The 26,350-nt window shown below is 39.5% G+C and overlaps 9 protein-coding genes across 15 annotated transcripts; 6 read left to right on the top strand and 3 right to left on the bottom strand.

Moving 5' to 3' along the window:
• Positions 1–25: 25 nt before the first annotated feature.
• On the bottom strand, positions 26–5,500 carry LOC116925805 (major facilitator superfamily domain-containing protein 6). 5 transcript variants are annotated; one of them, XM_045175283.1, is made up of 11 exons: positions 5,360–5,500; positions 4,526–5,287; positions 4,439–4,458; positions 4,212–4,379; positions 4,000–4,133; positions 3,807–3,928; positions 3,582–3,739; positions 3,429–3,513; positions 3,205–3,363; positions 3,095–3,133; positions 26–384 (listed from the first exon to the last, which is right to left on the bottom strand). In XM_045175283.1, exons 1-11 carry the CDS (start codon positions 5,424–5,426, stop codon positions 347–349), a joined length of 1,752 nt encoding a protein of 583 aa, XP_045031218.1. In that variant the 5' UTR covers positions 5,427–5,500; the 3' UTR covers positions 26–346. The 5 variants fall into 5 exon arrangements, with proteins under 5 accessions (XP_045031218.1, XP_032788466.2, XP_032788464.2 ...); XM_032932573.2 differs by lacking the exon at positions 26–384 and adding an exon at positions 2,568–2,885; XM_032932572.2 differs by lacking the exon at positions 26–384 and adding an exon at positions 2,568–2,728.
• A 1,658-nt stretch (positions 5,501–7,158) lies between these two features.
• On the top strand, positions 7,159–9,677 carry LOC116925809 (cyclin G). 2 transcript variants are annotated; one of them, XM_045175286.1, is made up of 5 exons: positions 7,159–7,316; positions 7,828–8,029; positions 8,093–8,350; positions 8,410–8,775; positions 8,840–9,677. In XM_045175286.1, exons 2-5 carry the CDS (start codon positions 7,886–7,888, stop codon positions 9,239–9,241), a joined length of 1,170 nt encoding a protein of 389 aa, XP_045031221.1. In that variant the 5' UTR covers positions 7,159–7,316; positions 7,828–7,885; the 3' UTR covers positions 9,242–9,677. The 2 variants fall into 2 exon arrangements, with proteins under 2 accessions (XP_045031221.1, XP_032788470.2); XM_032932579.2 differs by lacking the exon at positions 7,159–7,316 and having other exon boundaries at positions 7,374–8,029.
• On the bottom strand, positions 9,678–13,736 carry LOC116925798 (exosome complex exonuclease RRP44). The gene is made up of 17 exons (XM_032932564.2): positions 13,546–13,736; positions 13,304–13,485; positions 13,087–13,244; positions 12,816–13,021; positions 12,575–12,755; positions 12,393–12,514; positions 12,275–12,334; positions 12,148–12,216; positions 11,821–12,086; positions 11,743–11,761; positions 11,408–11,672; positions 11,039–11,344; positions 10,737–10,980; positions 10,442–10,662; positions 10,053–10,380; positions 9,864–9,986; positions 9,678–9,806 (listed from the first exon to the last, which is right to left on the bottom strand). Exons 1-17 carry the CDS (start codon positions 13,589–13,591, stop codon positions 9,726–9,728), a joined length of 2,877 nt encoding a protein of 958 aa, XP_032788455.2. The 5' UTR covers positions 13,592–13,736; the 3' UTR covers positions 9,678–9,725.
• Positions 13,737–13,774: 38 nt separating this feature from the next.
• LOC116925812 (26S proteasome non-ATPase regulatory subunit 13) lies at positions 13,775–15,276 on the top strand. The gene is made up of 6 exons (XM_032932588.2): positions 13,775–13,986; positions 14,043–14,369; positions 14,433–14,547; positions 14,614–14,802; positions 14,864–15,061; positions 15,131–15,276. The coding sequence occupies exons 1-6, from the start codon at positions 13,775–13,777 to the stop codon at positions 15,227–15,229; spliced, it is 1,140 nt and encodes a 379-aa protein (XP_032788479.1). The 3' UTR covers positions 15,230–15,276.
• Positions 15,277–15,289: 13 nt separating this feature from the next.
• LOC116925802 (tyrosine-protein kinase Btk29A) lies at positions 15,290–21,469 on the bottom strand. 2 transcript variants are annotated; one of them, XM_032932567.2, is made up of 15 exons: positions 21,308–21,469; positions 20,951–21,218; positions 20,489–20,839; positions 18,110–18,150; positions 17,938–17,994; positions 17,758–17,822; positions 17,630–17,695; positions 17,434–17,562; positions 17,187–17,297; positions 16,799–17,056; positions 16,560–16,728; positions 16,381–16,499; positions 16,120–16,238; positions 15,862–15,995; positions 15,290–15,769 (listed from the first exon to the last, which is right to left on the bottom strand). In XM_032932567.2, exons 1-15 carry the CDS (start codon positions 21,467–21,469, stop codon positions 15,680–15,682), a joined length of 2,139 nt encoding a protein of 712 aa, XP_032788458.1. In that variant the 3' UTR covers positions 15,290–15,679. The 2 variants fall into 2 exon arrangements, with proteins under 2 accessions (XP_032788458.1, XP_032788459.1); XM_032932568.2 differs by lacking the exons at positions 20,489–20,839; positions 20,951–21,218; positions 21,308–21,469 and adding an exon at positions 19,381–19,567.
• A 543-nt stretch (positions 21,470–22,012) lies between these two features.
• On the top strand, positions 22,013–22,791 carry LOC116925818 (mediator of RNA polymerase II transcription subunit 7). Its single transcript, XM_032932593.2, has 2 exons — positions 22,013–22,198; positions 22,257–22,791. The coding sequence occupies exons 1-2, from the start codon at positions 22,013–22,015 to the stop codon at positions 22,725–22,727; spliced, it is 657 nt and encodes a 218-aa protein (XP_032788484.1). The 3' UTR covers positions 22,728–22,791.
• A 259-nt stretch (positions 22,792–23,050) lies between these two features.
• LOC123473829 (tRNA wybutosine-synthesizing protein 5-like) lies at positions 23,051–24,402 on the top strand. Its single transcript, XM_045175289.1, has 3 exons — positions 23,051–23,209; positions 23,274–24,184; positions 24,248–24,402. Exons 2-3 carry the CDS (start codon positions 23,360–23,362, stop codon positions 24,353–24,355), a joined length of 933 nt encoding a protein of 310 aa, XP_045031224.1. The 5' UTR covers positions 23,051–23,209; positions 23,274–23,359; the 3' UTR covers positions 24,356–24,402.
• Positions 24,403–24,505: 103 nt separating this feature from the next.
• LOC123473943 (proteasome assembly chaperone 3-like) lies at positions 24,506–25,018 on the top strand. Its single transcript, XM_045175590.1, has 3 exons — positions 24,506–24,600; positions 24,670–24,780; positions 24,841–25,018. The coding sequence occupies exons 1-3, from the start codon at positions 24,506–24,508 to the stop codon at positions 25,016–25,018; spliced, it is 384 nt and encodes a 127-aa protein (XP_045031525.1).
• On the top strand, positions 24,887–26,265 carry LOC123473828 (GPN-loop GTPase 2-like). Its single transcript, XM_045175288.1, has 5 exons — positions 24,887–25,066; positions 25,124–25,213; positions 25,278–25,483; positions 25,545–25,659; positions 25,723–26,265. Exons 1-5 carry the CDS (start codon positions 25,027–25,029, stop codon positions 26,223–26,225), a joined length of 954 nt encoding a protein of 317 aa, XP_045031223.1. The 5' UTR covers positions 24,887–25,026; the 3' UTR covers positions 26,226–26,265.
• The last annotated feature ends 85 nt before the right edge of the window (positions 26,266–26,350 follow it).

Here is a 26,350-nt window from a genome sequence, read left to right as displayed (position 1 = left end):
ATGAAGCCTGTTGGTCTCTTCTTTCAAGTTCACAAGATTTTTTTTTTTTTTTAGTAACTCAAAAAAATAAAACCCACATGCAACCACAGCACTATCCGGTTTTAGAAATTTTTCTTTCTCTCTTTCGTCTGGAGATCACAGGGAAATCCTAGCGATTGAAATATTGAGGACCAGCCTTCGTGGTTGCTGCAACACAACTATTGCATTGATGGGCTTGACTGTTGCTTTTGAAACTCTCCAAGCGAACGGTGACGTCACGCGCTCCATAGACACACGCAGGTATTGCCCCGGGGTGCCGTTATCTTGCCCATTCTTTTATATGTGCTGTTGCTGCCTGGGATTTCAATCATGGAGCCATGGTATTTACTAGCTGGCCTTCTTTCCCTTCAGGAGGAAAATTTTTAGGGTGAAGACGATTATTCCACAACCGTGAGACACAGCCACTAATATGGAACTAAATGTCTCTGGCAAAACACGGAACCTACATTCAAAAATACTCACCTGCTAGAATATTTTGCTGCTGTCAGACCTGTCTTGCATGCATATTTTAAACAGTATTTAAAACTATTATTTATTACGCTTTTTTAAGACAGGCCATATTGCGTCCTAAAAAAAGAAGACTTTCATTTCTATCCCACAGGTATTAGGAACTATTGCATTTAAATCTCCAGATTGACCGAAATTCAGTGAAACTCTTTGGTTTGAATCTCATGAATATATATCGCACAAATCCAAGTTGCTCATTTGCTATTCGATTGTTAAATCAACTTGTTCAACTAACGAATTTGTCAAGTAGATTCAAATCGATACCATAGAAAGACTACTCCCATTTATAAGTTGGTGGTAACCATACAAGTCATTCCGCAGAATCGCGATCTCACCGTCAAACTAGGGATAACCTCTGTTGGAGGTTACACCTAATATGATGTGCAGCACGTAAACAAAAAACTCGATTATTACACTTCGATTAACTTGGTGTACGTGGTAAGAGACATGAACGCAAAACGCGAAAGCTAACCATAGACTCTGCGGAGTCATTCTGCGTTTATCAACATGCACCGAAATGCGATTAAAGGCTTCGAACCGGTTTTCTAAGAGCATAAAAAGATGACGAAGAATAATTTTGACAATCGGAATTGAAGTTTAATTCGAAAATCAACTACTGAAATAGACAACTTCTATTGCCTGGTTCTTCCAAGTAATTTTTGTTTTGCTCTAGGGATTTTCTGTTATGAGAATGCAAACAATGTCGACAAAATCTGTTCGGGAAAAGAAATACAGAGATGGACATGGTCCTTCCAAACTACAAAGTTATTTCAATTCGCACAAGGTCTACAAACCACTTCGAATTTGTGAGACTCTACATCTTATTCTCAAGCTTCTAGAATGGACGAATAACCATACCTTGTCGCTTAACCACACTAATGTTGTCACGCAATAAGCAGGGCATGACGGTTACAAATTATATCGGGGAAAAATGAAATCAAATTTCGCATTTGAAAAACCTGCTACGGCACGCGCAACTTTCCGTGCTGATGACTGCTGCCAAGTCCAAAGATCAAACGCTGCAGGTTTCAAACTTCAAACTTTAAATTACCTACAGTCTACTGCCGCAATAATTACGTTAAAGTAAAAGAGAAGGGGATTTGATGGTCTAGCGATAAAGAGATCATTTTTCAAATCTCGTTATCCAACTCGAGTTTTGGGTCCACGTCTCTAATCAATTATTAAGGATTAGAGACGCATACCTGCTTGCTGCATATTCCATTCATTCGGAGCATTAGTGATAGGCACCAACAAAATATTTATGGGATACATACACATTCTTTTACGCCGACTGAAAAACAGATAGCGAGAAAGAACGCATAGTATCCAAAAAGAAATACGTTAATGATGATCGAAAGGGATGTCATGACGTGATCAATCATGCATGATACTTTGTTCTCGATGGAACGTATCCAAAAATCTATCTATTCGATACTGTATTTCGGTGCAGATAGTTTTATTACATTTATAAAACGACGATAGGAAACCCGCGTCATGGTCACACTAGTGGTCTTCCTGACTCGATAAACAAGAGCGCTTAATGATGAAGACGTGGTACGGAAGCAAGGTGATCAGGCTTTAGATAGTCTTTCCTTTCGAATCCCCCCCCCCTCTTTTAGCAAGTACCGACAACGTATTTTTGTACACATTTCGTAACAAGGTCAAAGCTACTGTAAAATTAAAAAATGTGAAGGTACATGGCAATATCTCGCAGCGGCATGTGGCAAAAGCTACCTGCAGTTTCCTGGCTCGAATAACATTTTTGCACATCACGGTCTTCAAGCACCATTAAGATTAAGTCATCAAATCGTGACTAGGCACTTCACGTTGAGTCTCTCTACATGCCTACTTATCCTCAAGAACGAATTCAAATGGTAGTTATACTGAAACAGCGTTTCAAAGAAGCAAAATGATTTGACTTTGGAATAGACTAACGAGACATCGGTTGTTGCCATGCTACGAATTTTCATCAATCTACGCAAAAGCTAAATTAAGGTATTTACATTTTGTTCGGTATGGTGTCTTTGGTTAAATTTGTATTGAATTTTTCGATTGTCAAAATGTATTGGAATGGTCGAAAGTGAATCCTTCATTTCAATTCAAATACTAAGCTAATACTTCTTATTTTTTTGAAAATCAACTATGGAAGGCGAACTTTGGTTGCTGATTCGTCTACGAGATTCTATCAAAATAAAGGGAATTTTTAAAATCACATTCAAGTAAACGAAAAACTTGTAGCTTTGCGATACGAAAGCTGGACAAAGTTGATCAATTAGAATGAGTATCGCCAGTTATTAAAGATCCGTAATTCGATAAAAATCTGCCATCAGAGGGAAAATCTACAATAGATTAAGAAACACAATTTTGAATTTTTTTCTTTCGTTCAAACTAATACCGCTAGCTTTTGTTTAACCCAGAGAAATACTCATTCTTGACCACAACACTTGCGTAATCACGCAGACATAAACACGTGAAACGCAAGCGTAAACCACACAAACACGCAAACGCAAGCTTAAACCACAAAAACCATGCAACAATCACTCCGTACCTTTCACTGAAATTTCACGCTCCCTATCATCCAACGAGTCTTTTGAAAATGAAAAGACGGATCAGTAACCTACTGCATGCATACAGTAAAAAAAAAAAATAAGGACTTACATCTGGTTTCCGAAGATGTTTTCTTGTAGTCCATTGCAAAATGACAGAGAGAGTAAAGGGTTCCGTAGATTAATGCATAGATTCCAAAGGACCGGAACATGATAGCGCCACCATAGCTTTCATAGATAAAACCACCAAGCAAGCTGCCAATCGACGTACCTGTTCAGATCAAGCCGCTGGTTTGCTCTTCATTGAATAACATTGAATAACATTGGCTAACTTACCTATTCCTTCAAATAAGGCACCAAATATTCCTTGCAATGTACTTGTGGCTTCAGGTGGGGCGATCAAGTTCGCATATGATGCCATCTGGTAGTAATAAAATGCAAAGTTTAAAAATTTGATTTAAATGCTGTATGAAATTCACGATAACATACAGTGGACCAATAAACGCCCAATGTCAATCCGTTGAGCAAATCGATAGGCAACGTGTACCACGGGTTCACCAGGTACGAATAGGCTAGAAGTCGAATGCCCATTACCAATAAAATCATTGTCATAGTATGAACGTGTCCAAGCTTGTTTAAAATTCTTCCTATACTCATTGGCGGAATAGTTATTGGCAATTGATTTGAAATTGAACACTAGTACACCGAGCATACCTGATAAAAAGAGAAAGGGGGCCTCCCCAAGAAAGCACTGGACACCCATGGCTAACCCTTGCAGTAATTTGATCCACTCTAATGAATCGCAGCCTTGAGCAGATGCTAAGTCCTCTAAAAACCTGGTGAAATTGGATAGTGTGTCCGTAGCCTGCGTACTTGAACTTGTACTGTAAAAAGAAATGCTACCTACCATAGCTGAAACTGCCATATTAATCCGATACATATGCCAAAGGTGATGCAACTAAACAGGAACAAGACAACTCGTACATTTCTGAAAAGAACTAGAATTTTTTCCGTTTGATAAGGCTCGTGGTGGTAGTCAACCTTGATGATAAATATTTGAAAAGGGCCAAATAATTAAGTTAGGGTGGAAAGACTTCGTTTAAAGAGACAGGTACAAACCTTGATTTTGATTACGGACACCGCATTGATGGCTAGAATGATGACGACCAAATAGAAGCTTGGTGTGTAATCTTTCTGGAGCTGTCCAACGCTCGCCAGGTCGATCAAGTATCCAGCGATAATCGCCATAAGGCCCCACCCAACTGCTCCCCAAAGTCTTTGCGCTCCCTGCAGAAGGTAACGTTACCAATAGTGGTTTTCTCTTGCAATTTTTCGAAACTACTTACATAGTTCTCGGGCTTGTCTCCTAAAGAATACATTCGTTAATAAAACCACATAAACGGCACGGAATGTAATCTCAAATCATACTATACCCAGGAGATTGAAACAAATTGCATCAGAGAGGCTGACAACTACGGCTTGAGCTGCCCACGCCCCGGCCATTAAAAAAAACAGCATTTGAAATTGGACAGTGGTGTAATAAGGGTCAGCTATCTGCTCAATGATTGCAGTTTGAACATAGTCCATGACTGTTGAGCTGTTGCAAACAACTGAACACTTGATAGCTGTGGTTCCACTACATTGTGGGTTTTCAATCACAGTCTCATTTAATACTATTTTTTCTATAGGGAAATAAACACAGTTTTGATCGAAACTACTGTGAGTAATATTGGTATAGGTAGTTATCTCTAGATGAGTCATATTTGTGTAGCATAAATTGCTAACATTCCACTCACTACATATTTGTTCTAGAAATAAATAGTTGGGGTCTGTACATACTAGTTTACACTCCATAATCTCTTTGTCTTGGAATTCCATTTCAATTTTGTCTAAAACACAGGAATCGGTGACATTACAAGTTCTCAAGTAAGTTCCATTGCTGCACTCTAATTCCATAAAAGCCTCCGTAGACTGTGCAGGTATGAAAGCCATAGAGCCAAAGAATAGAGCTGTAAACACAATGGCTAAAACAAAAATTAATTTTCCTTTCTTGAATTTGTCAGCTAAAGCACCAAAGGACGGTTTAGCTATCAGTCCCACAAACGGAAAGATAGAGTACATTATTCCAACACCACTAGAAGGGATACCTAACTGTTTAGCATATGTGGGAATATAAGGCATTAAGGGAGCAGTGCCTTAAAATAAAAATAAAAATGGAAACATAAGTGGAGATTTTCATTTAACCAAATAGATGCGAACAAAATCACCTGCATTAAAAAGGAAATAATGTGATTTAATTGGCAGGAGCTTCCGATTAATTTTCACGTCCAACATTTTCGTTTCAAACAACCTCCCTCCAGATATCGTGTGGTCTGCAATGGATTAAAACAGCGCTGTTGCCGCTTTTTATTCTAGCGCGATAACTTGATTCTTTGTCTACTTGGACTGTTGGACACGACCATGACTATGAGATGACTGAGATCGAATCATCGAATCAGTAGACAGATCTATGATAACTATATTTTCACCAATGTTTTTTTGTTTTTTTTTTAATCACCAGAGGTTAAAGAGTGTACGTTTTTCAAGCATTGTTTGCAGATATCAGAATCTGGTTTAACCCCTGAACAAAATCATTTAGGAAAAGATTGGGGACTATGGAGAGATGGTGAACGTCGGCCAGTTTTGACGGACGCCATGACTGGTGTATGCGTCATCGAAAAACACGTCTCGTGTTGCGGATCATATACATTCTTCGTCCATCATCCTGTAACTAAAGAAGTCGCTGCATCTTCCTGCAACTTCCGTTCACGAGCACTGTTGGATGGCTTAGCAATTGAAATGGTAAACTTCGTGAAAAACGATGGGTACCTCCGAAATTCAATGCTAAACCTTCTCAGCTTGATAGCGGACGCAGTGGACTTTCGTTCGCGCGTACCAGGAAAGTGATACGTTTCACATAGGTCTATTTCGATCAAGTTTCCGAGATTGGTTGTTCCATGTCATGTCTGGACTTGAACGAGTCTAGAACCAACAGAGACTAACTGCGGTCGGCAGGTCATGGCATATACGCACTGATCAGGCAGATAAGGTTCGAATGGTTACCCCACAAAATGTGTTATTTATGTAATGTAGCCATTAGGGCGTATTCGCTGTTGACTACCCAATACCTACAGAGGAAGCAAAAAATAAAGACGTAACCAAAAAGTCAACAAAGGGTAAAACTATTTTGTAACGGAAGTTAAGAAAAACGCCAATGCTCTTCGTGATGGCAGATTATCACGTGATTCGGAAATGAATTCCACTTGAATGACCTATGGAGAGCCTTGTTCCGTTTGCTCATTGCTTATTGCGTCTTTTTTTTTTCATTAAATGTCCTCGACCGACTAAAGAGTTTCGCAAATTTTATGTGGCCCGTAGCAACAGGAAAACCTCAATACTTTAAAGCATTACGCCAACCATTATTTAATGGCAACGGCATGTAGCACATTACGTAGACGTCACCAAAAAAGTTATTTTGTCTGGTTAGTATTGACGTACTGCAGAACAAGTTGCTGAATGGTGCCCTATAAAGAAATGCAACCAAAAGTTCACGAAATAGCTGAAACAGGCGCTTTCGATTTCACTCTAAATTGAAATAGTACTTTCAATTTCCTCAAAAGCTGCGCTTTAAATCTAGTATGTTGAAATTCCTCGCGTGACGTCACAAGGCTACGTCATCGTCGTCTTAATAATAATAAGTTCATATATAAAGTGAAAACAATCTTATTTGCAAAACCGTATAAATCTTAACATTTCCTAAATTAAGTTCTATCGTGCAATATGTTCATACAATTTCTTTTAAGGTACGATCCCTGTTTTCACCTTAAAAACAGGGTTTTTAGGTCAGTGCCGCCAATGGTTTGTATACGCCATTATCTATGTATCACTCCGCATATTTTAAACTGCGAAATTACTTCAGCAGCCACGTTTCTAAAAAAATGTTGTGCCCACAAGATAGAGAATTGATCTAGACTTTGATGTTCAATGTTTAATTAGATATAAGATACCTAATGCACTTTTGTGTTCAAGATTAATAGGCAAAATAGTTGGAACTACGCGGAGGCAGAAGTGGCACTGCAGTTTTTAAAAAACAGCTGATACGTTTCTTTGTTGCTATAGGCCAGAATTTGTAATGGAGTGCTAACGGAAAGTCGCTTCAATTGTCGCTACAATCTCAAACAAAAGGTATAATTCCTTTTATTTTTCGATACTCTATATTTTAACGCGTTTACCCAGTCTGAACTTTGATCACCCTATCCCTTTTTCGTAAAACTTGCACGAAAAGTTTTTAATAAAAAGAAACAAAAATCTCGAATGTTCTCTGTTGGCACAGAACTGGTGGGGAGGATAGGGATTTCAACGGGCAAGCCCGGACAAGCCTGAGAGCGCGAAACATTTTTACTAAATAAAAGGGGCACGAAGCTCAGCCATTCAGTCTCATCCTAACTGAGCGATCTTTCAGTACTTCTGTAAATTCTATTAAGAGACCTTTATTTAATTGACTATACGAAACTTTTGTTTTGCATTAATTGAAGAGTTAAACTACATTTCTTGTCAATTATTTATCGCTCTTTGCGCAAGAGTTTCACATAATCCTCAATTTTATTACAATACAACAAAATCCTTCTAGTCAGCAAATTTGCAAGAAGTTGTGTGTGTGTGTATAATTAACCTTGAAACCTGCTACTATATTCAGCCCTCTACCCAATTGCTGGGAGTGTGGTAAGGTGCTACAGAAGAAGAACAGTAGCAGAATGGAAGTCCCAATGGATGTAGCTGGGGGCAAAAGTTCTTGTCCTGATGTATCACTACTGATGCAAAACCTGCAACAAGCCTTGGCCCTTGAAGCTAAATTTCAACCTAAGCTTCAACTTCCATCAACAGCCAGCAACACAGGAGTAAGTACAGTTAAATATGATTGAATGGTACATACCTTCTAATGAACTAATTATGTTTTTCAGGAGAGCAGTGAAATCACATCTGCTATGAGAGATGGAGCTGCCCATGTTCTCCGCTGTTTGAAGGTCTGGTATGATCTTCCTTCTGCAGTCCTACTGGATGCACTGAACATGATGGACCGGTTCATGAGTCGCATGAAAGCTCGTCCCAAACACCTTTCATGCATTGCAATCAGTTCCTTCCATCTTGCAGCTTGCCAGTGGGTAGAGAGGGTTAAGAAGAACAGTGGTGAAACATCTTCCATCCCAGGACCGTTGCAGGTATCTTTGTATCCTCTGGTTTTCATCAGGACATCTCAGTTATTAAAATTAATTGGTAGGTTGTTCCTGAACCTCAAGATCTGGTAACAATATCTCAGTGCAAATGTACCGCCGGAGACATAAACCGGATGGAAAAAATCGTTGAGGCGAAGTTGGCTTGTCTGCCCCAGGAAGAACCAGTTACGACTTTAACATTCCTCAACTTGTATCACGCACTGTTGTCGACGACTTTACCTATCGCGCTTCAACCTGATCTTCTGATCCTTTCTTGCAAGCTGGAGACTATTTGTTGCGACGCAAATTATGCTGCCTTCCCCTCGTCTGTTTTGGCTTTTGCTCTTCTGTTCGTTGAAATGAAGTGTCATCAAACAGCCATTGAGGTCATTATCCGAGATGTTTTACTCGAATTACAGCGACTTGCTCAGGTACTTCAAAATCTTTTGTAGTTTTGTCGTACCAGTTTGTTTATACGGCTTGCCTTCGATATAGGTTAAAGATGACATGTTGAACGAATGTGTCAGGATGGTATCTTCGATTATGGCACCATATGATGGCTACGCCCAAAGCAATCCGTCTCATCGCCAACGACTTACCTGGAAATTGTCCAGGCGCACTTTAAAGCAATTACGGCCAACTGAAAAGTTAGTTAATGTTTTACCTACCATTGAAGAGAATCGCCAGTTTGGCCAGGTACAGAAACGCAGTCGCCGTTCACGTCTTACTCCGCACAAGGTGCGTCCTGTCTCCCCGGGTGCGGTTTTGTCTTCTCTGCCTCTGCCCTTTCCGACCAAAGAAGACTTAACGTCATTCTTCGACAATTTCGTTGCTGCTTCACCTTATACTTTTAGATTTCTTTATGGTCTTGAGGAAGAAAGTCCTTCTACTGCTTGAATGGGGGAAATTCCAGCGATGTTTTTTGCGAAAATTCTTCTTCCTAAAATTTACACCACAATTATTAGATGCATTTTGTTTATCTTCTCAAACTCTTTGAAAGAAAAGTTCAATTGCCTTGTAGATAATGTAGATAAATAACTGCCATTCTGAATTCTTGCGAGGATTTGAGAAAAAATAAGACGAATTTTGTCTTGCACGCGAGAAAATTTCAAATCTTGCTTGGCCTGAAATTTTGCCAATCTCGGAGAAATCGCGAACGTTGGTAACCTGGATCAATTCGTCAACTATAATATTTCATCAGTGATTTATTTATTGTATTATTTCTACGTTTGTTCGTAACGAGTCTCAATTATTTTTATTTTTGCTTGTCCCCTTTGTCGTTCATGAAAGAAATGGAACAAAAACAATAAAAAGTACAAAACTGTGAAACTGATTACTGAATGGTGAACATTTATTCCTGCCTTTTAATTTTATAAGTTATTCAGTTTCCTGATTTTAACTTTTTAGGAGTAGGTTCACTAACGTTCACAGTTTTAATAGGTTCAACAGACAATCCTGCGATCTAAAACAGATCCAAATGTAAAACTTAATTATCTCAAAATATTTTGATTCGACTTACTTGAGGTTGAACTAGATGAACGGCTATTTTCTGATGTTGAACATACTTTGAATCGAGGCTCACTTGCACCACAATACGATCAAATGTTCGAATAGTTATGTTGTCACAAGTTTGAGAAGGCTCCTATCCATTAGTTTTAACTTAGCTTGGTAAAAAGTACTCCACAGAACTGAAGATGATATCACTTACGTCTGGATTGTAGATGAAGGCGGACTTAGAATCTTCATCCTTCTCTTTAAGATAAATGGAGCCTTCCAGCCCATACTTTGGAATAAGGACTTGCAGAGCATTCTGACGAACGGAAAGAACATAGGCGTCTTCATCCTGGACACGGTGGCGGAAGAACAAGTGAGTGTGTAGTGCAACTGAAGATCGTTGTGCATACTGCGACATTTTGTGCCGATAATTAAGATTATTGCACAACTGTTGAACGCATTTTCGGTCAAGCAACTCAGCGTATGTCACATCAGCACTAATGGCTACCGCCAAGAGCCGATGGACCAGCAAGTCTGCATATCTAAAGAAAGTACATCAGTCTTTAAATGAAATGTATCAACTTGACTCTTCAACAAACAAACCTGCGAATGGGAGATGTGAAATGGGTGTAAATTGGTGCAGCTAAACCATAATGATAAAAATCTACTTGAGCAACAGTTCCGCTGCTAAAATAGACTGCTTGCATCATGCAACGCGTTGCCAAAATACGCAACATGGTGTTCATGTACACATTATCCGGTTTGACAGCTGCATCCAGTGAAGCGGCCAACGATTTGTTGCTACTAACGTCTAACGTGAATCCCTACCAAAAAAATAAATTTTCGATATGTGAGTCTCGAAAAACTCGTTCAATAGAAAAAAATAAATAGTTTGCACCTGTGTCTTTCCTGCTTTCAAGAATGGTTCAAAGTTTGATTCAGGAGGGACGGGATGACGGCGGAGAACAGCACATTCTGGGAAATGCTTGAAAATATGTTCTGCTACCGAAATATTGGCCAACAACATGAATTCTTCCACCATGCTATTGGTATCAAGCATAGGCTTTGAAATTACATCAATAGGGTCGTTTGTTTCGGTGCTCACCTCAAACCTGATCTCCGGGCTTGATAATTGTAATGCACTAAAAGAAGATAAAAGTTGTACGTAAGTTCAACTGCGATATAAGTGATTAATTATACCCTTTTTCCATTCGATTTTTTTTCATTATTTTGGCCAACTTGTTTAATCCACGGAGACTTTTAGCCAACTCATTTTGCTGAAGCGGGTCATCAATACTACACTGAGCCTCAGCATAAGTATAAGCTCGACGGGAACGGATTACACTTTTAGTGAAGCGAGTTTTTTTAATTTCAGCATTTGGAGTCACTTCCCAAATGACAGAAAACGCAAGGCGCTCCTGGTCTGGTCTTAAAGAACAAAGATTGGAACTTAGAAGTTCGGGGACCATGTCGATTCGGCGGTCAACAAGGTAAACTGTCGTTCCTCTATCAATAAAAAATAGACGGAATAGCGCTAGTTACTTGCTAGACTTTCATTAAACATGATACCTATTGGCAGCTTCTTTATCCAGGGCAGTATCTGGCCGAACGAAATGAGACACGTCCGCAATATGAACTCCAATTTCGTATAAGTTTGGCGATAATTCTCTGAAATGGAGCGCGTCATCAATGTCTGTACATCCAGGGGGATCAACACTGCAAATATCCAGGTTCCGTAAGTCTTCACGACGTTTCACTTCCTCTTGGCTTATCATCCAGGGCATGGAAGGCAAACACGCCAGTACTGTTTCCGGGAAGCTGTGATGTGGTACATCTTTGGGAAAGGTACAATTAAGTCGCTACGTTATGTCTTATATGACGAATTATTTCATGTTAAATATTACCATGCTCCAATAACAGAACCTAAAGAGAAAAATAACAAGATTATACAGGATATTTTTTTGAATCACCTTAAGTTTCACCTCATTTTCGGTATCCTTATCACCAATATTACCCAGGGCACGAACAAAGTGACCAAGTGGATATCTGGAAGTACGAGGCCATGAATCAATGGCAACAATAATTTTTTGCGAAGACAATGTTGCAGCTTGTCGCGTTTCGATTCGAATTTTTGGAATTTTTCTTTCGGCAGGAACGAATAGATGTCGAGTTCCTTCGGCAAGCACACTCGGAAGCAATATTCCGCAATACTGGCGCCACTTGCGACGAATAATTCCAACGATTTTGCCTGGAAATTTGATTTGCATTATATAATATCAAGAGTAAATGGAAATAAATATTTCTCCAACCAGTGGGTTGAAGATCCTTGCCCTTGGTGCTATTGGTTAATAGCGCTTCTTCCTTTTCAATTTGATCACCTACCAAAAAGAACGAAATAAAGGATATTCAGAGAAACAGATTCTCCCATTGTGTTACCGGGATCTTGGTCCTCTTGATCCTCCAGAACAATACCACTAGGCGACGTCCATTTGTCCTCTTCATAAAACGTGATAATGATTAAAATTCAATTAATTTATATCTGTCGTTACCATACCTGGTAATAATTCTACGGCAACAATATCTCCATCAACTGCACGGTTTAAACTGGCATGGCCTTGCAGAAGAATGGATTTATCTTGCCCCTCAACACTGACAGACCCTTCCAAGAAATTTTCCCTGAAGATAAATATGTATTAAACACGAATTCTCTATTTCAAGAACTACAACATTAGATACCTGGAACAATGAAAAATTCCTTGAAGTAGTTTGCCAGATTTTATTCCAGTCATTATTCGGGTAGGCGCCCAATGCTCGGGAAACAAAGGTTCCCGGTTCTCGGCATTATCATCGGAATGCGATGCCGCTAATTTTTCTTGGAGATCAGGGAAATCTTTCAGGCTTTTAACATATTCATCCACTGGAATTTAATAGTTGAAATTAAAGAATAAAACATAATATATTAGTAACTGGTTTTTACCCCTATAAGCTGGTATTCCTTCTTTTAATGCTTGTTCTCTGTTCTTGAAATCCTGAGTCAAAAGAATAATTTGGACCTTTTTCTTCTTTTCCCTTCCTTGTTGACTTTCTTCCAAGTGAGTCTGATACCAGCTGCATGCTTTTCGTATTGCTCTGTCATTTCGATCATTTGCACTTTCACCAGGTTTTCTTTCTACATATGTGTCCCTTTAAAAAAGTAATGGTAAAATAAAAAATAATGAAAAGAAGAAAATTTATGATTAAAGTTATACTTGTGGTGTTCATTGACAAACACGTAGAAGCTATCTTTTCTGGTTGCCATGATCTCTTTTAATTTTTTAAAATTATTTGTACTACGTTTCCTTGTTTCTTCCAATACGGTTTGCAACACAATGACATTTTTCCATGCTGGACTTTCAAGAACATCAATCTGCCAAAAAAATTTCTGTTTCAAAATACACAATGTAACACATTGTTGCTTCCAAATACCTGATGAAGTACAACATTGGTGTCTACCACAACATAATGTGGACATGCACAAAGTGTGCTAGATGAAATAGGCGCATCGTCTAGTACTTCACTGTTTTCCTGATTGCATTTTTTACACAGATCAGAACCACACCAAAGATCATCTCGAAGATAATGTTCTCGAACAACTTTTAGAACCTTTCCTGTAATTAAAAATTACCGTAAAAACTAGTCAGCATACAGTTACATTAATAAATATTTACCTCTCTTCGTTTTTCGTAAAAATATTTTGCTAGTAAGCATGTCCATTTTTTCCGCAACGTGTTGGAAACAGAGCAGACGAAATAGAATTCGTCCCGTGCAGTTAAAATTATATCAGTAAATTGGCAACTCTGTGTCTTGACAGACGGACACAAAAGCTGAAGAGTCATCCGAACAACACAAGACAATTTCTTTGAAAGCGTGAATTTAGGCCGGTGTAACTGTTATAAAATGAGGGACGTCGCAAAATATCTGAGCTCCAAGCAAAATACTGTAGATCAAGAACTAGCAGCAGAATGGGCTAAGCTGGAAAGCCTTTACAACAAGAAACTATGGCATCAGCTTACCATCGAAATGCTCGATTTCGTCAAGCATCCGAGCTTACAGTCAAATAACGAACTTGTACAGCTTTACGAAAATTTCGTGGCCGACTTTGAGAACAAGTATTTCAATAGTTGAATTTTAAAAATTATCTTTTCATTTCCTCATTTGTGTCTAGAATTAATCTTCTCTCTCTTACGGAGATGTGTGCTGTGATTGTGAAGCAAATGGGAACTCCTGAAGACCGTTTGTCCTTCCTTAAGCAGCTTCAAGAAAAAGTCAAGGCAAATAAAGAAGCATTGGCACTTTGTAAAGTTCTAAGTGGAGGCATAATCTTACATGAAAAAGGAGACCAGGCTGAAACTAAGAATATCATGGAAGAAATTGAAAAAATTCTTGATGATACAGATGGAATAACTCCTGTACATGGCAGATATTACTCACTTTGCAGCGATTTCTACCGTATTTATGGGAAACATGCTGACTTTTACCGTGCATCTCTGAGGTAAGCTTCATTGCAATTTTATACAAGCTCTTCACTTCTACTTTATCTTTAAAAATGATATAGGTATCTGGGTTGTATCGAACTTACAAGTTTAAGTGCTGCAGAACAGAAAAGTCAAGCCTTTCATCTTGGAATTGCTGCCTTACTTGGAGAGGGAATTTACAATCTTGGGGAATTGGTATGACCAAAATCTGTGACAAAACAATATATTAAGAACAAGGTTTACAGTATATTTTCAACACAGCTGGCACATCCTGTCTTGGAATCACTGAAAAACCAGGAAGAAAGCTGGCTGGTGGACTTGTTATTCATAATGAATGCTGGTGACATTGCAGGTTTTCACAAACTAAGACCAAGATGGTCATCGCAAGCAGATCTCGTCACAAATGAACGTATTGTGTTGCAGAAGATTACGCTTTTAGCACTCATGGAGGTAATGCAACCATATATTATTTAATGTGTTGTTAGTTTCAAATTGCACATCCCTCTTTTAGATGACTTTCAAGCGTCCCGCAACTAAACGCAATTTGTCATTCAAAGACATTGCTGCTAGCACGGGAGCACGGGAAGATGAAGTTGAATTGCTAGTAATGAAGGCATTGGCACAAGGGCTCTTGAAAGGTACGATCGACCAGGTTGATTCTATTGCCCATTTCACCTGGGTTCAACCGCGTGTCCTTGATAAAACACAGGTATTATTTTTTTTATTATTATTAGTACCACTTAAACTCAAGGACAAAACATATTCTTTGTGCTTCCAGCTGTCTTCTATGATGACACGATTGGAGAACTGGTGTAAAGATATTGAATCAGTGGAAACTCTGGTTGAAACTAAAGCAAACGACATATTAACCATGTAAAATCAGACTGTCCCGTTTTCCATGAATAAACCTGTTTGAAAAACGTATTCGTAAACATTGTACAGTTAGCAATGTATTACAGTAAAAATCACTCACCATTTTATTAAAAAAAGACGCTGAAGCCAGAATTTATCGCACATAAAAACAACTTGCACACGATAAATCGTGTAAGATGAAAGAGCAAAGAGGATACATATTCATCAGCAAAACAAAAAATCGGAACACATTAACATTCTCTACATTTGATTGTTGCACTCATGGAAAATAATTTCCGCTGTTATGAGATACATAAGAGGGGAAATGGGCGTTCCACAAATATTTTGTGGTTCATGTCAAACATCCTGAGCACTTATAACACCATCAATCGAGGGATATAGCATTTTGGAAAAATAAACACGATTTCCTCACCATGTATAAAGAAATGAGCAGACACCATTCTAAAGTTGAAGGTTAGTCGAGTTCAAGCAGTTTGAGTTCATCTTTAAGCCCTCGAAAGGATGGACGATCATCAGCGTTGTGTGCCCAGCACATTTGCATCACCTAATGTGGAAAAAAACACAAAACAAATACAAGGTCATGTGTATATGGTGATGGGAATTCCACATAAAAATGTCAGTTTGGTGAATAATTACCGCGTATATTTTTTCTGGACATCGCGGCGGCCTCTCTAGCACAATACCACGCTGAACGCGTTCCACAACTTCAGCATTTTTCAACCGTCCGTAGGGCATTTTCCCGCAGGTGAAAACTTCCCACATCAGCACACCTACGTACAGAGAGACAAATTTGGAAGTGGGAAGAAACCAAAGAAGAAAAAACATATCGCGACCTTGTTAGGTAGAGCTGATAGAAACAACATTCACAGACCAATTAATGACAAAAACACTAACCATAAGCCCAAACGTCGGATTTGGAAGAAAATCTCGTGTAGTGTAGCACTTCCGGAGGGGCCCATTTTATGGGAAACTTGGCTCCGCCGCTACTTGTGTATTCATCATCCAACACGTACCTGTCAAAACAAAAAGAAAGAATAACAAGGACAAAAGAAACGTGCTCAAATGAAGCAAAACACCGTAACTCGAAAGTTGTGACACAAGGTGTAAAATAATATCGATACAGCTTTTTTTCTATCTCAGATGGATTTCACTCACCTTGCTAGCCCAAAATCGGCTACTTTCACAACGTTCTCCACACCCACTAGACAATTCCTAGCGGCTAAGTCACGATGAATGTAATTATGGCGCTCCAGATAAGCCATACCCTTGCAGACCTGCTCGATTTGATTCTTATAAAATTTGAACCTAGGTCATGATCAGATTAACTACCATACCTGTATGCAAGTATCAAGGAGCATGCCGTAATTTCCTGTCAGTGTGGTTTCATGCTTCCGCAAGTACATCAGTAAAGAACCGTGCTTGAGGTATTCGGTCACGATAAATATAGGCCGATGCTTAGTGCAAACGCCGTACAGCTGCACCAAATTCTGATGCTGCAACTTCCTGTTATTGCGTTAAGTGCATCGAAATTAACACGGCGTGAATCACGTATGTGAAATGATAGAAAACTCACGTCATGACTTTGGCTTCGTCTATAAAGTCATCTTCGCTCATGGTCCCTTCTTTCATCATTTTGATAGCGACTTCCATTTTGGCACGCCACTTTCCTCTTCTCACAACGCCAAACTGGCCAGAACCCAGTTCTTCTAATAAGGTCAACTCGGACGGGTCGATCTCCCATTTGTCGTGACTCAATCCCGCTGTGGCTGGGATGGATCTATCGCCCACTGGTGGCATTTTTAACCGGCAGGCCAATCCACCGCTATTGTGACTGCGAGACAAATTATATACGCGCACACACACGGAGAAAAAAAAAGCTTAATCAAATAACCACAAGAAGCCTTAACTACTTCCGAGTCGGATTTTTTCTTTTATTGTTTGCTTATTGCCATATTTCATACCGATGATAGTTGACCAGCTCGGCGATCGTGGGACAACAGTGTTTCTCCGATAAGAAAAACTCCAGCTTGCTGTTTTGTTTGATGTGATAATGCTTGACTTGTGGGGTGGGTCTGAATGTCAAAATATACAGATTACGATCCAAACTAACACGGGGCGATTAAATATGGTTGTCTCGCCTTCTAGCGTGACACAACTTAAGAAACCTTGTCACTTGTTTTATCAAAATGTTTCATAACAACTACTTACATTTTTGTGAACAAGGAGAGGGTATACATTCCCTTGGTGGAAGAATTTCGGATGACAAAACAACCTTCGCGATCTTCGTGTTTTAGCACGTTTTCCGCCCGCTGGCGGGACATATCTCCTACGTACCAACTATAGGAAAAGCAAGCTATTTATCAGACTCATCATTATGAATATTATTAAGAATGACGAATCTTACTCATATTTTTGCAACCCAATGAGTTCCTTCTCCTTTACATAATTGGATGGAATGTAGCCGATTCCTCTGCAAAGATCACGCACGAATTAGCAAAACAGAATCATCACGAGTGCGCGTATTGACTATACCCGAATTTATCGCGCACTTTCCACCAGTGTTCCTGAGAATCGTCAACCACTTCGTATTCTTCGCCCTAGATGGAGAAATACAACAGCATATTTTGGAATATGAACCACGAGGATCTTTGAAACTGGACAATGGAATCCCAACCACAGATTCAGGTTCTTGTGGGTGCAGAGATCTATTACCTTTTCTAGAGATATGTCCCCGCTTTCGATAGCCTGGAATGGATAAAGGGCCACAACCTAGACAAGAACCGTAAAAGCGAGAAAAGAATGTGACGATTAGTTTTTTTTTCTTTCTCTTTTTGCAAATAAACAAGACATGAATAAGACTCAATTTTTCGTTTTGACGGCATACCTTCTTGGGCACGATGGTGGGTTCTGTTGGAATGGAAGAACCTGATGGTAAAAAAAAAGAAAAGTGCATGATGAGTTAAAGTAAAAGAAATAACAAAGATAGAGAAAACGATAGCAAAGACGAAGATGGGGAGTGTGTTATGCTTCAAAAGGTAATTTTCATCGAGAAGGGAAGCTGAGAAAGAGGGTTCTTTTTGTTCCTCTTCTTTTTGAAAGGCTTATTTAGCGGATATACACACATAGACGGCCCGGTTATAACCTTCCGTCCTTGGCATACAAATAGGCCTCTCTCCTTTTTCGATACAGAACTTTCAAGGGCCTGGAGATGGATTTTAAATATAACTGTAAAAAAAGAAGAACAAGACGAAACGGATAAAATATAAGAGAAAGGAGGAGGGAGAAAAAAGAGAATGAGAGAAACGACTATGGGAGAAATCGGTGCTTCGTCTTCTATTCAACCACAGGTGAACAATGGATATAGGGAAGATTCGACGGCGGTTCTCCAGCATACTCGATACCGGTATGGGAAATTGATGAGGGGACTTTCTCCCCCCCTTCTCTTTAACGCGCTCCTTTACGTTCCTTTACTTTGCGTGTCAGGAACTCGTAAACAAGGACGGGTTTCTGCTTTTCTAATAGTTATTCTTATAGTTCTAAAAACTGGTAAAGTCCAGTCAGGGCGCTTCTAGACGACGAATGTGAAGGTAGGTTCAGCTTAGACTCCTGTCGATTTGAATGCCAAACTTGAACCACCTGGACATATAACACTATTACGCTTGGAGAAATTGAAACTTGTCACCATAAACACAAACTTTTTTTTACGCAATGGTCAACAGAAATTAACAACGACATGCAATATGATGGTTTAACAAGTTGGCACGTCCATTGGTTTTTACAAGAAACGGGAAAAAGGGGAACCCCGATAAAAGCCAGAGTAAATCCATGAACGTACCCAAAAATGATAACATGCCACAGAAAATTACTATGCGTTAGCGAACTCAAATACAAGAGGGAAATTAAAATTTCCATTTTAGAAAATCTGTCAAAGACCAAATCCACGCTACAAGTTTTTAGACCAGGATCAATCGCCATGGTGTATCAGCATTAATTTTACAAACCGAACACCTGTTGATTCATTCAACAGGTGACTTTCAGGTGGGAATGAAATTGAACAGTTTGTGCTATTCTCAGTTGCTCAGCGGAAGTAGCGTGAGGCGAGACCCACGAGGAAAAAAAAAAAAAAAAATACATGCGGGAAAATCCAAACCATACCTTGAGTCCATCTACTTTCGCTGCACTTATAAGTAAGAGTATCCGAAGTCATGGTAGACCAAAGTGGCCAATGGCAGTCAAAAATGCGCATAATTTGCGCGAACAAACCTCAAACTTTAAGCAGCGTGTAGCCAATAGGTATTGAAAACTTAAAAACTACGATCGGGATGAGACGACTGTTTAACTCGCACTACGACAACATGGCTAAATGCCGACAACGAAACTAACGCAGCAGGTGAAAGCTTATCACAAATTCTCACGTTATCATCATTTTGAACATGCGCACCAATCTCATTGAACTGACGTGCAACTACTTCGAGTGTAAATGAAACGAATTCGGCTGATCTGAAAAGAACGAAAAGTATGGAGACGCTGCGCTGGCTTAAACATCTTGCTCCCACACTTTCGCGCACATGGAGAAAAGCTAGGCCATTTTTGTCTTTGCTTTCGTTCTCACAAGGGACTCAACGAGATGCGCAATCTTTGCCTTCTAGTCTTCATCGTTTGAGAAAAAGGAACAAGTGATTTACGACGTGCGGTCAGTGCCCATTCCGTATACTACGAAGGATACAATTAAAAACAGAACGAAAGAATGGAATCTCGGAAAAAGACAGCGGTATTCTTCGGGTCTTCGTCTTTCTGACCAACCGCAAATCCTCAAAGTAATCGAGGGAAGAGAGAAAATTTTCATGAATATTGCCTTCCGAACTCACTGAACAGTTTTCTTTCCCTAAACCACTAATGCTTTATAACAACACCAACTTCCTTCATTTTCTAATATTTGGCCGGTACTTTTAGTGCAAAATAAGTTGCCTCTGTTAGGTGGTTGAGCTGGACTTAATGATTTGTCACCTACTAGAGCTTTAGCCAGCAGTTCATGCTACTTTACTCTACCGCAGAAACAATTCCTTTTGAAAAAAGACCTTTCGATTGCTTAATCCTCATCCCAAGGTTCGATACTATTGGTAACAAACAAACTCTACTTTCTGTGAAACAAATGTCTTCTCGGGGGAAGACACTTACAAAATAAAACTATACCCTAGATGCCTGCACTCATAATCAAAGGCGAAAATAGTTGCCAAGTGTTTAGATGCTGGAAATATCGTACCTAAAGCGACGATGGCGTTGTGAGAAGTGGAGGGGGATGCAGGAACAACATCCCCGACGATCGCCGGATGGCTTTCCGTCGTGGGTTTGATCGCCGCAGGTTTGACCATCGTCTCAACTTCAGCCCCATTCGCGGGTTTTGCGACAGGACTTGGTGAAGGGGACGGATGGTGAATAATGTTGCTGAAATTGATGCCCATGTGTTGAAGTGTATTGGGGGACCAGGTTACAGAACGGCAACCGTTGGTCGCCTTAGATGTGGACCTTTGGGTCGATCCACAGCAGAGATAACTTCTATTCCCCCACAGGGCAGGGTGATACACATTCACAAGAGGTGCACTGTCTTTGACCACTATCAGAGAAAAGATAATAAATTATAAATAAGATAACACACAACGTGAGAAAAATGTGCTTATTTGTCAACAGTTAGCATGTGACGCATGTCAAGAACAGTTGTTCTTACCGACTCTGATATTCCAAAGCCAAGTGTCCCTTTCTTGCTGAGTTGGAGTGAAGATGCAAAGTGTCAAATCTGTTGCACTACAACCTTCATTACACTCATAAGGATTGTACACTATCTGAAAAGCTGGGGAGCCCTTCAAATCACTTGGGATTGAACCTGTAAAATTTGCCAATGGACCGATAGCAGGTGTGTCAGGTGCTTGATCAACAGCTTCCACAACTTTCACTGTTTGGAGGTCGACACGTCCCTTTTCTTTTCCTTTGCGATTCTGTTGTGTAGAATTGATGGTTGTGATGAATTAGTGCTGAAGGGATTCACGAAGAGAGTCCATGCGTGTTTAGTAGAACTAAACCTTACCTCGCATTCGCCCTCGTAGTAGGCGAGGAACTTTGTGGTAAGGACGAACCATCGACTCTTGTAGTTGACTAAACTAAACCTTTTCTTGTTCTGTGATCTTTTCACTAAATTGCCTTGCTTTTTGACCTCACCTGCAAGAGGTTTGGCAGAGCTTTTAAACATACTTACAACACGATCACTAATCAAAAAAGTAATCCCCACTTGATAAAGCTGTTATAACTTCGTTCATTGTCTTTCTCCTGGTACGAAGCAGAAAATATGAAAGCAGGCCACCACTTGGAAAAGCTCTTCTCTCCCCCTCCCTTCGAATACTGGTTACTTCCATACATCTAGTGGCGATTTTTAGCAACTTGTTTCCAGTGACCATCAAATTACGAAAGCCAAATCGTAGAAATAGAAGCCTCGGGTAACAAAAAGTGAAAAGGCATTGATAATTCCTATAGTAATGAAAAATTTGAAGTTGAATATATCACATCAAGTTACGTATCGGTAATTCGGTATGTCAAAAATTTGAAAAGATTAGAATTGATCCAGAGAAGCAAGGAGTAATAACAGCCACAACAAAAAAGCATTGATCAAAAAATCTTGTCTGCTACAAGACTTTTTCCCCGCTTACTGATTCCTTAACGTCATCCTCTTGAAAACGAATTGTTTACGTTCCAAAAACCACCTAGTCTATTGAAGAGAACACACAAAAAAGAAAAAATGTCAGAAACGGCTCAAGTCAGCTCGCTTCCCTTACCGCCCATGCAGTATGTCACTCTTTTCAGTGAAGAAAACACTAAAAGAGGGCGAACGCCCAGACCACCTCCTCCGATAACAGATAATTATTCCATGTTCGGCAATCCATATAATACAGACGATGCTGTTATTCGACCTCTTGAAAGCCAGGTATACTCAAAAGACACACTGTAGCATTGATGATGCAATTTTGATTTATTTATTCCAGAACATAAGGCGACTGTATCCCAACAATTATGACCACCGAAGAGAACTAAAAAAATTGAATCATTCAATAACTGCTAGTTTTTTAGACTTGGTTGATATCTGCATTCGGAATCCTGAATCAGAAGCAAGAGCAACAAAAATTGATGACCTCACATTACTATTTATTCACATGCATCATTTGGTTAATGAATTCCGTCCTCACCAAGCCAGAGAAACTCTTAGGGTCATGCTTGAGCAGCAAAAACGACAAAGATTGGAAATTGCTGAGCGTTTCAGAAGGCATTTCGACAAAGCATGGGAATTAGTTCAACAGGCTATTAGCACAATCCCGGAACCAACAGAAAGCAACATCAAGCTTCTTATAGATATTGAAAGAGTTCAACCTTCAGAAGGCAATTTAAACAATCAAGCTTGTGGAAATGGATGTGTAGAGGAAGATAGAGTCCTTTGTCAAATCATTGATTTGTTATGAAACTATTCCATGTTTATTCACTGTGTGTAATACAATTGATCCACTTGTCTTTTTTCATACAACAGTTTACGTGTGTCCGGCTTTTCGGCTATTGCAGGGAATGAACTCTTTTGCTGCTCTCATTACTGGGAAATTTTCACAATTTTGCAAATCTTTGCTTTATTTTTGTCTTTAAAAGAAATTTGACTAACAAAAATTTCTTGCCTGCTAACACCAGATTCATTGAGAGATATAAAACTGAAACGAAACTGAATGAGAAATGAATGTCAAATAAATGAAAAATGAGATGACTGATTTACTAGATTTAGTGATTTTGCAATTTTGCCTTTATGGATTATGGTCTTCCCGGTAAATGTCATGCAACGCTGTGTTTCCAGTTACGTCTGCACATCTGAATTCTGAAATTCTAAAAATTTAATTTATCATTCAGTTTGTTTTTCTGCAATTCGAAGCTTATCCAAAGCTCGTGCTATCAATTTTGGGTAAGAAAGCTCGTTTAATCTAGAAATGTTGCCTATTGAAAAGACTTATTAGTTTAATTCTTAGCCTTTCAGGTAACAGTAGGTTGCTCTTGCTCTAATTAGTACGGGTCGGCACATGTAAAGCTTTCTTTACAGTTAGTTTCCATTAAAATGGGTGATAAAAAAATCATTCCAATACCTGTTTACAATGATGTCTCATTTGAACTCTTTAACGAGATTCATTCTAGAAGAAGCCCTGCAATCCTTAGGGGATTAAACATTGGAAGTTGTCTAGGAAAGTGGACAGCTGAATATCTTTCACAAATTGTTGGGAATAAGCCAGTAAAGATTCATGTATCTGAAACTGGGCAGATGAATTTTTTAACAAAAAATTTTCAGTATAAAACAATGCCATTTGATCAACTAATCAAAAGGTCTTCATCAAATCAGCACGAAGATTATTTTCTAACAAACACAGAAGTATACTATTTGAGAGCTCTTGGAACTGACTCAAGAGGAAGAGAGGTTGCAAACATGGAGAATCACTATCCAGAGCTTTACCAAGATTTTCAAATTCCTCAATTCTTGGAAGCAAGTTCAATTTTTTCTAGTGTACTAAGGGTGGCATCGAAAGGGGTTCAATTATGGACACATTATGATGTCATGGATAACCTACTTGTCCAAGTTACTGGCAAGAAACGAGCTGTCCTCTACTCTCCAGAAGATATTTCATACCTCTATTTAGAAGGCGACAAATCTCAAGTTGTCGATATTGACAATCCGAACCTGGAACGTTTTCCTGAATTCGTCAAAGCCACTGCGCACGAATGTATCATGGAGCCCGGTGACATTCTTTTCATCCCGGCTCTATGGTTTCACAATATGACATCCCTCAATTTCTCCGTAGCAGTCAACGTTTTTTGGCGAAACTTGAGTCCAGATGTGTACGATAAAAAAGACCCATACGGCAACAAAGACCCTCTTCCGGCCTCAAAAGTAATGCATAATTTAAAGCCATAGGGACTCGGTTCTTTTTCTATCCAAAATTTGGAACTGCAGGCGTTGGAGATGGTTGAATCTGCCTTGAAGCACCTGTCTCTGCTGCCAGATGAGTACCAACGTTTTTACAAGAGGAGAATCGTTTCTCGAGTCCAAAAAAATCTTTGACTGTTGTAATTTTCCGATTTTAAAAATAAAGAAGTGCATTCGGTCTTGATAAGTTTATGTCCCTTTTGTCGCCTCCGAACTTTTAAGGGCTCAAATGTTCCTGTTTAAAATCTTTGCTTTTCCATTTTTCAGGTTGGAAGATCGTCTGATATGGAAGGTGTAGCGGGAAGATTTCCCGTCCAGACCAAAGCTGAAACAATCGAGATTAACGGAAAAGCTACAGAAGTTGTTATTTCAAAGTTTAGGTAAGACATCCCCCCCTTTATCAGCATCTATAGCGTAAAACTGATGTTCGGTTTCAATTATCTTTGCAGCGACAAGTTATTCATTATCCTTACACAATACGGCAAGGTTGGTAATTTAGTTGAAGTACGCCGAGACGTAGCGCAGAAAGAGGATCCATCCAGTGCTGTTTACGGTGTTCGGTAAAAGCTGCGTGTCCGTCTCGCGTTCATCAGTGTTTGACAGCTTTCGTTAAACTTTAGAGTTTTACTCGGCCGAGACGACGAAGAAATCCACGTTGCGGCGCGTTTCTTGGTGAACTTCATTTCGACACCTCACAGCATATTGTTTGCTCTGTCGCTCAAAGACTATCAGCCGAAAACTTTGCGCCAAATTGGCGAATTTCTTAAGCTCCACCCTTCGCTTGCAACATCCTCTTAGATTTTACCATGTCCTCGCGAAAAACCATTTTCGGCCAAGTTGTTATCGGTATGAAATCTGGTTAATTAATTTTTCAAGCTCCAGTTATAAAGACGTCTTGTAAAGGTCCTCCCGGTAGCGGAAAATCTACCTATTGTCATGCGATGTCCGATTTTCTTCGCTCCCAGAATCGCAAAGTAGCTATGGTCAACCTAGGTAATTGGATGTTTTCAAATTGATGCAGTTTTTTTCCCCCATCATCACCTCAAATGTGTAATAGATCCTGGTAATGATGTCTTACCGTTCACCGCTTCCATTGATGTATCAAAATTGATCACTGTCCAAGATGTCATGGAAAACTTAAATCTGGGTCCGAACGGTGCTTTGGTCTATTGCATGGAATTCCTCGAAAAGAACTTGGACTGGCTTTTTGTGGAAATCGAGAAATTTAAAGATCACTATTTTATTTTCGATCTACCTGGACAGGTAAACTAGAATTAATGATCGTCTATAAACATGATATAGATTTAAATTGTGGTTCCTACAGGTTGAGCTGTATACTCATAACAATTCGGTGAAAAACATCATGAAGCAGTTGGAAGAATTCGGTTTGCGTCTGTGTTGCGTTCAGCTGGTGGACTCCCACTATTGCAGCGATCCTGGTAAAATAGCACTTCACATGCATATCATAAACCAAGACAATAATTGTTTACGTGATTATTTAGGCAAATTTATATCAGTGCTTCTGACAGCTATGACATCCATGTTTCAAATGGAGATGCCCCAAGTTAACGTTCTGTCTAAAGTCGACCTGGCTGAACAACATGGCCGGTTGCATTTTGGTCTTGACTTCTACACAGAAGTGCTAGACTTAAACTACCTTTTGGACGCAATTAACAAGGATCCCTTTATGAAGAAATATCGCCAACTTAATGCTGCGCTGATTGATGTCGTTGAAAATTATAGTTTTGTATCGTTCCTACCTTTATCCATCTCCGACGCGCAGTTGCTCAGCAACGTTCGCGCTGCCGTCGACAAAGCTAACGGCTACATCTTTGGAGCAGGAGAAGAAAATCAGAGAAACATTGTTGCCTTACTTTCTGCCGCAGTGGGTGCACAGTTCCATGGCGAATTTTCCGGGACGGTGAGCGAAAAGTACCTCGGCTCAGATGAATTTCGTGAGGACGATGAAACGTATGATAATGAAAATTCCATGTCTGTCAATTGATGTCGAATCCATTCTGAATAAAATAAAATACTGATAATCATTGGTTTTCTTTACATCTGACCTTCGATTGCATTAAGTAATCCTTGAGAAATTTTCAATTGAGATTGCGAATTACGATGAACATT

The sequence above is a fragment of the Daphnia magna genome, linkage group LG6 (genome assembly GCF_020631705.1).
Source record: "Daphnia magna isolate NIES linkage group LG6, ASM2063170v1.1, whole genome shotgun sequence".
In the NCBI taxonomy this organism is placed as follows: Eukaryota; Metazoa; Arthropoda; class Branchiopoda; order Diplostraca; family Daphniidae; genus Daphnia; species Daphnia magna.
Note: the sequence above shows the minus strand (reverse complement) of the source record. Positions and strands in the feature narration are given on the sequence as shown.

Bases quoted from the DNA above. Each gene is read 5' to 3' on its own strand.
- LOC123473829 (XM_045175289.1), top strand. From the start codon at position 23,360: ATGGGTGATAAAAAAATCATTCCAATACCTGTTTACAATGATGTCTCA. The intron at 24,185-24,247 runs GTAATGCATAAT...TTGGAACTGCAG, and splicing joins ACCCTCTTCCGGCCTCAAAA to GCGTTGGAGATGGTTGAATC.
- LOC123473828 (XM_045175288.1), top strand. From the start codon at position 25,027: ATGTCCTCGCGAAAAACCATTTTCGGCCAAGTTGTTATCG. The intron at 25,484-25,544 runs GTAAACTAGAAT...TGGTTCCTACAG, and splicing joins TTTTCGATCTACCTGGACAG to GTTGAGCTGTATACTCATAA. The intron at 25,660-25,722 runs GTAAAATAGCAC...GTGATTATTTAG, and splicing joins CCACTATTGCAGCGATCCTG to GCAAATTTATATCAGTGCTT.
- LOC116925805 (XM_032932573.2), bottom strand. From the start codon at position 5,426: ATGTTGGACGTGAAAATTAATCGGAAGCTCCTGCCAATTAAATCACAT. The intron at 4,380-4,438 runs GTAAGTAGTTTC...TACCTTCTGCAG, and splicing joins GAGACAAGCCCGAGAACTAT to GGAGCGCAAAGACTTTGGGG. The intron at 2,886-3,094 runs GTACGGAGTGAT...AATCTATTGTAG, and splicing joins GCGTGAAATTTCAGTGAAAG to ATTTTCCCTCTGATGGCAGA.
- LOC116925802 (XM_032932567.2), bottom strand. From the start codon at position 21,469: ATGTTTAAAAGCTCTGCCAAACCTCTTGCAGGTGAGGTCAAAAAGCAA. The intron at 17,823-17,937 runs GTAATAGATCTC...TTCTCCATCTAG, and splicing joins GGGACATATCTCTAGAAAAG to GGCGAAGAATACGAAGTGGT. The intron at 16,500-16,559 runs GTATGGTAGTTA...CAAATCGAGCAG, and splicing joins TCCTTGATACTTGCATACAG to GTCTGCAAGGGTATGGCTTA.
- LOC116925809 (XM_045175286.1), top strand. From the start codon at position 7,886: ATGGAAGTCCCAATGGATGTAGCTGGGGGCAAAAGTTCTTGTCCTGAT. The intron at 8,351-8,409 runs GTATCTTTGTAT...ATTAATTGGTAG, and splicing joins CCATCCCAGGACCGTTGCAG to GTTGTTCCTGAACCTCAAGA. The intron at 8,776-8,839 runs GTACTTCAAAAT...CCTTCGATATAG, and splicing joins AATTACAGCGACTTGCTCAG to GTTAAAGATGACATGTTGAA.
- LOC116925818 (XM_032932593.2), top strand. From the start codon at position 22,013: ATGTCAGAAACGGCTCAAGTCAGCTCGCTTCCCTTACCGCCCATGCAG. The intron at 22,199-22,256 runs GTATACTCAAAA...TATTTATTCCAG, and splicing joins TTCGACCTCTTGAAAGCCAG to AACATAAGGCGACTGTATCC.
- LOC123473943 (XM_045175590.1), top strand. From the start codon at position 24,506: ATGGAAGGTGTAGCGGGAAGATTTCCCGTCCAGACCAAAGCTGAAACA. The intron at 24,601-24,669 runs GTAAGACATCCC...TTATCTTTGCAG, and splicing joins GTTGTTATTTCAAAGTTTAG to CGACAAGTTATTCATTATCC. The intron at 24,781-24,840 runs GTAAAAGCTGCG...GTTAAACTTTAG, and splicing joins AGTGCTGTTTACGGTGTTCG to AGTTTTACTCGGCCGAGACG.
- LOC116925812 (XM_032932588.2), top strand. From the start codon at position 13,775: ATGAGGGACGTCGCAAAATATCTGAGCTCCAAGCAAAATACTGTAGAT. The intron at 14,370-14,432 runs GTAAGCTTCATT...AAAATGATATAG, and splicing joins TTTTACCGTGCATCTCTGAG to GTATCTGGGTTGTATCGAAC. The intron at 14,548-14,613 runs GTATGACCAAAA...TTTTCAACACAG, and splicing joins TTTACAATCTTGGGGAATTG to CTGGCACATCCTGTCTTGGA.
- LOC116925798 (XM_032932564.2), bottom strand. From the start codon at position 13,591: ATGGACATGCTTACTAGCAAAATATTTTTACGAAAAACGAAGAGAG. The intron at 10,381-10,441 runs GTTTGTTTGTTG...TACTTTCTTTAG, and splicing joins TTCACATCTCCCATTCGCAG to ATATGCAGACTTGCTGGTCC. The intron at 9,807-9,863 runs GTAAGTCGAATC...GATCTGTTTTAG, and splicing joins TTCATCTAGTTCAACCTCAA to ATCGCAGGATTGTCTGTTGA.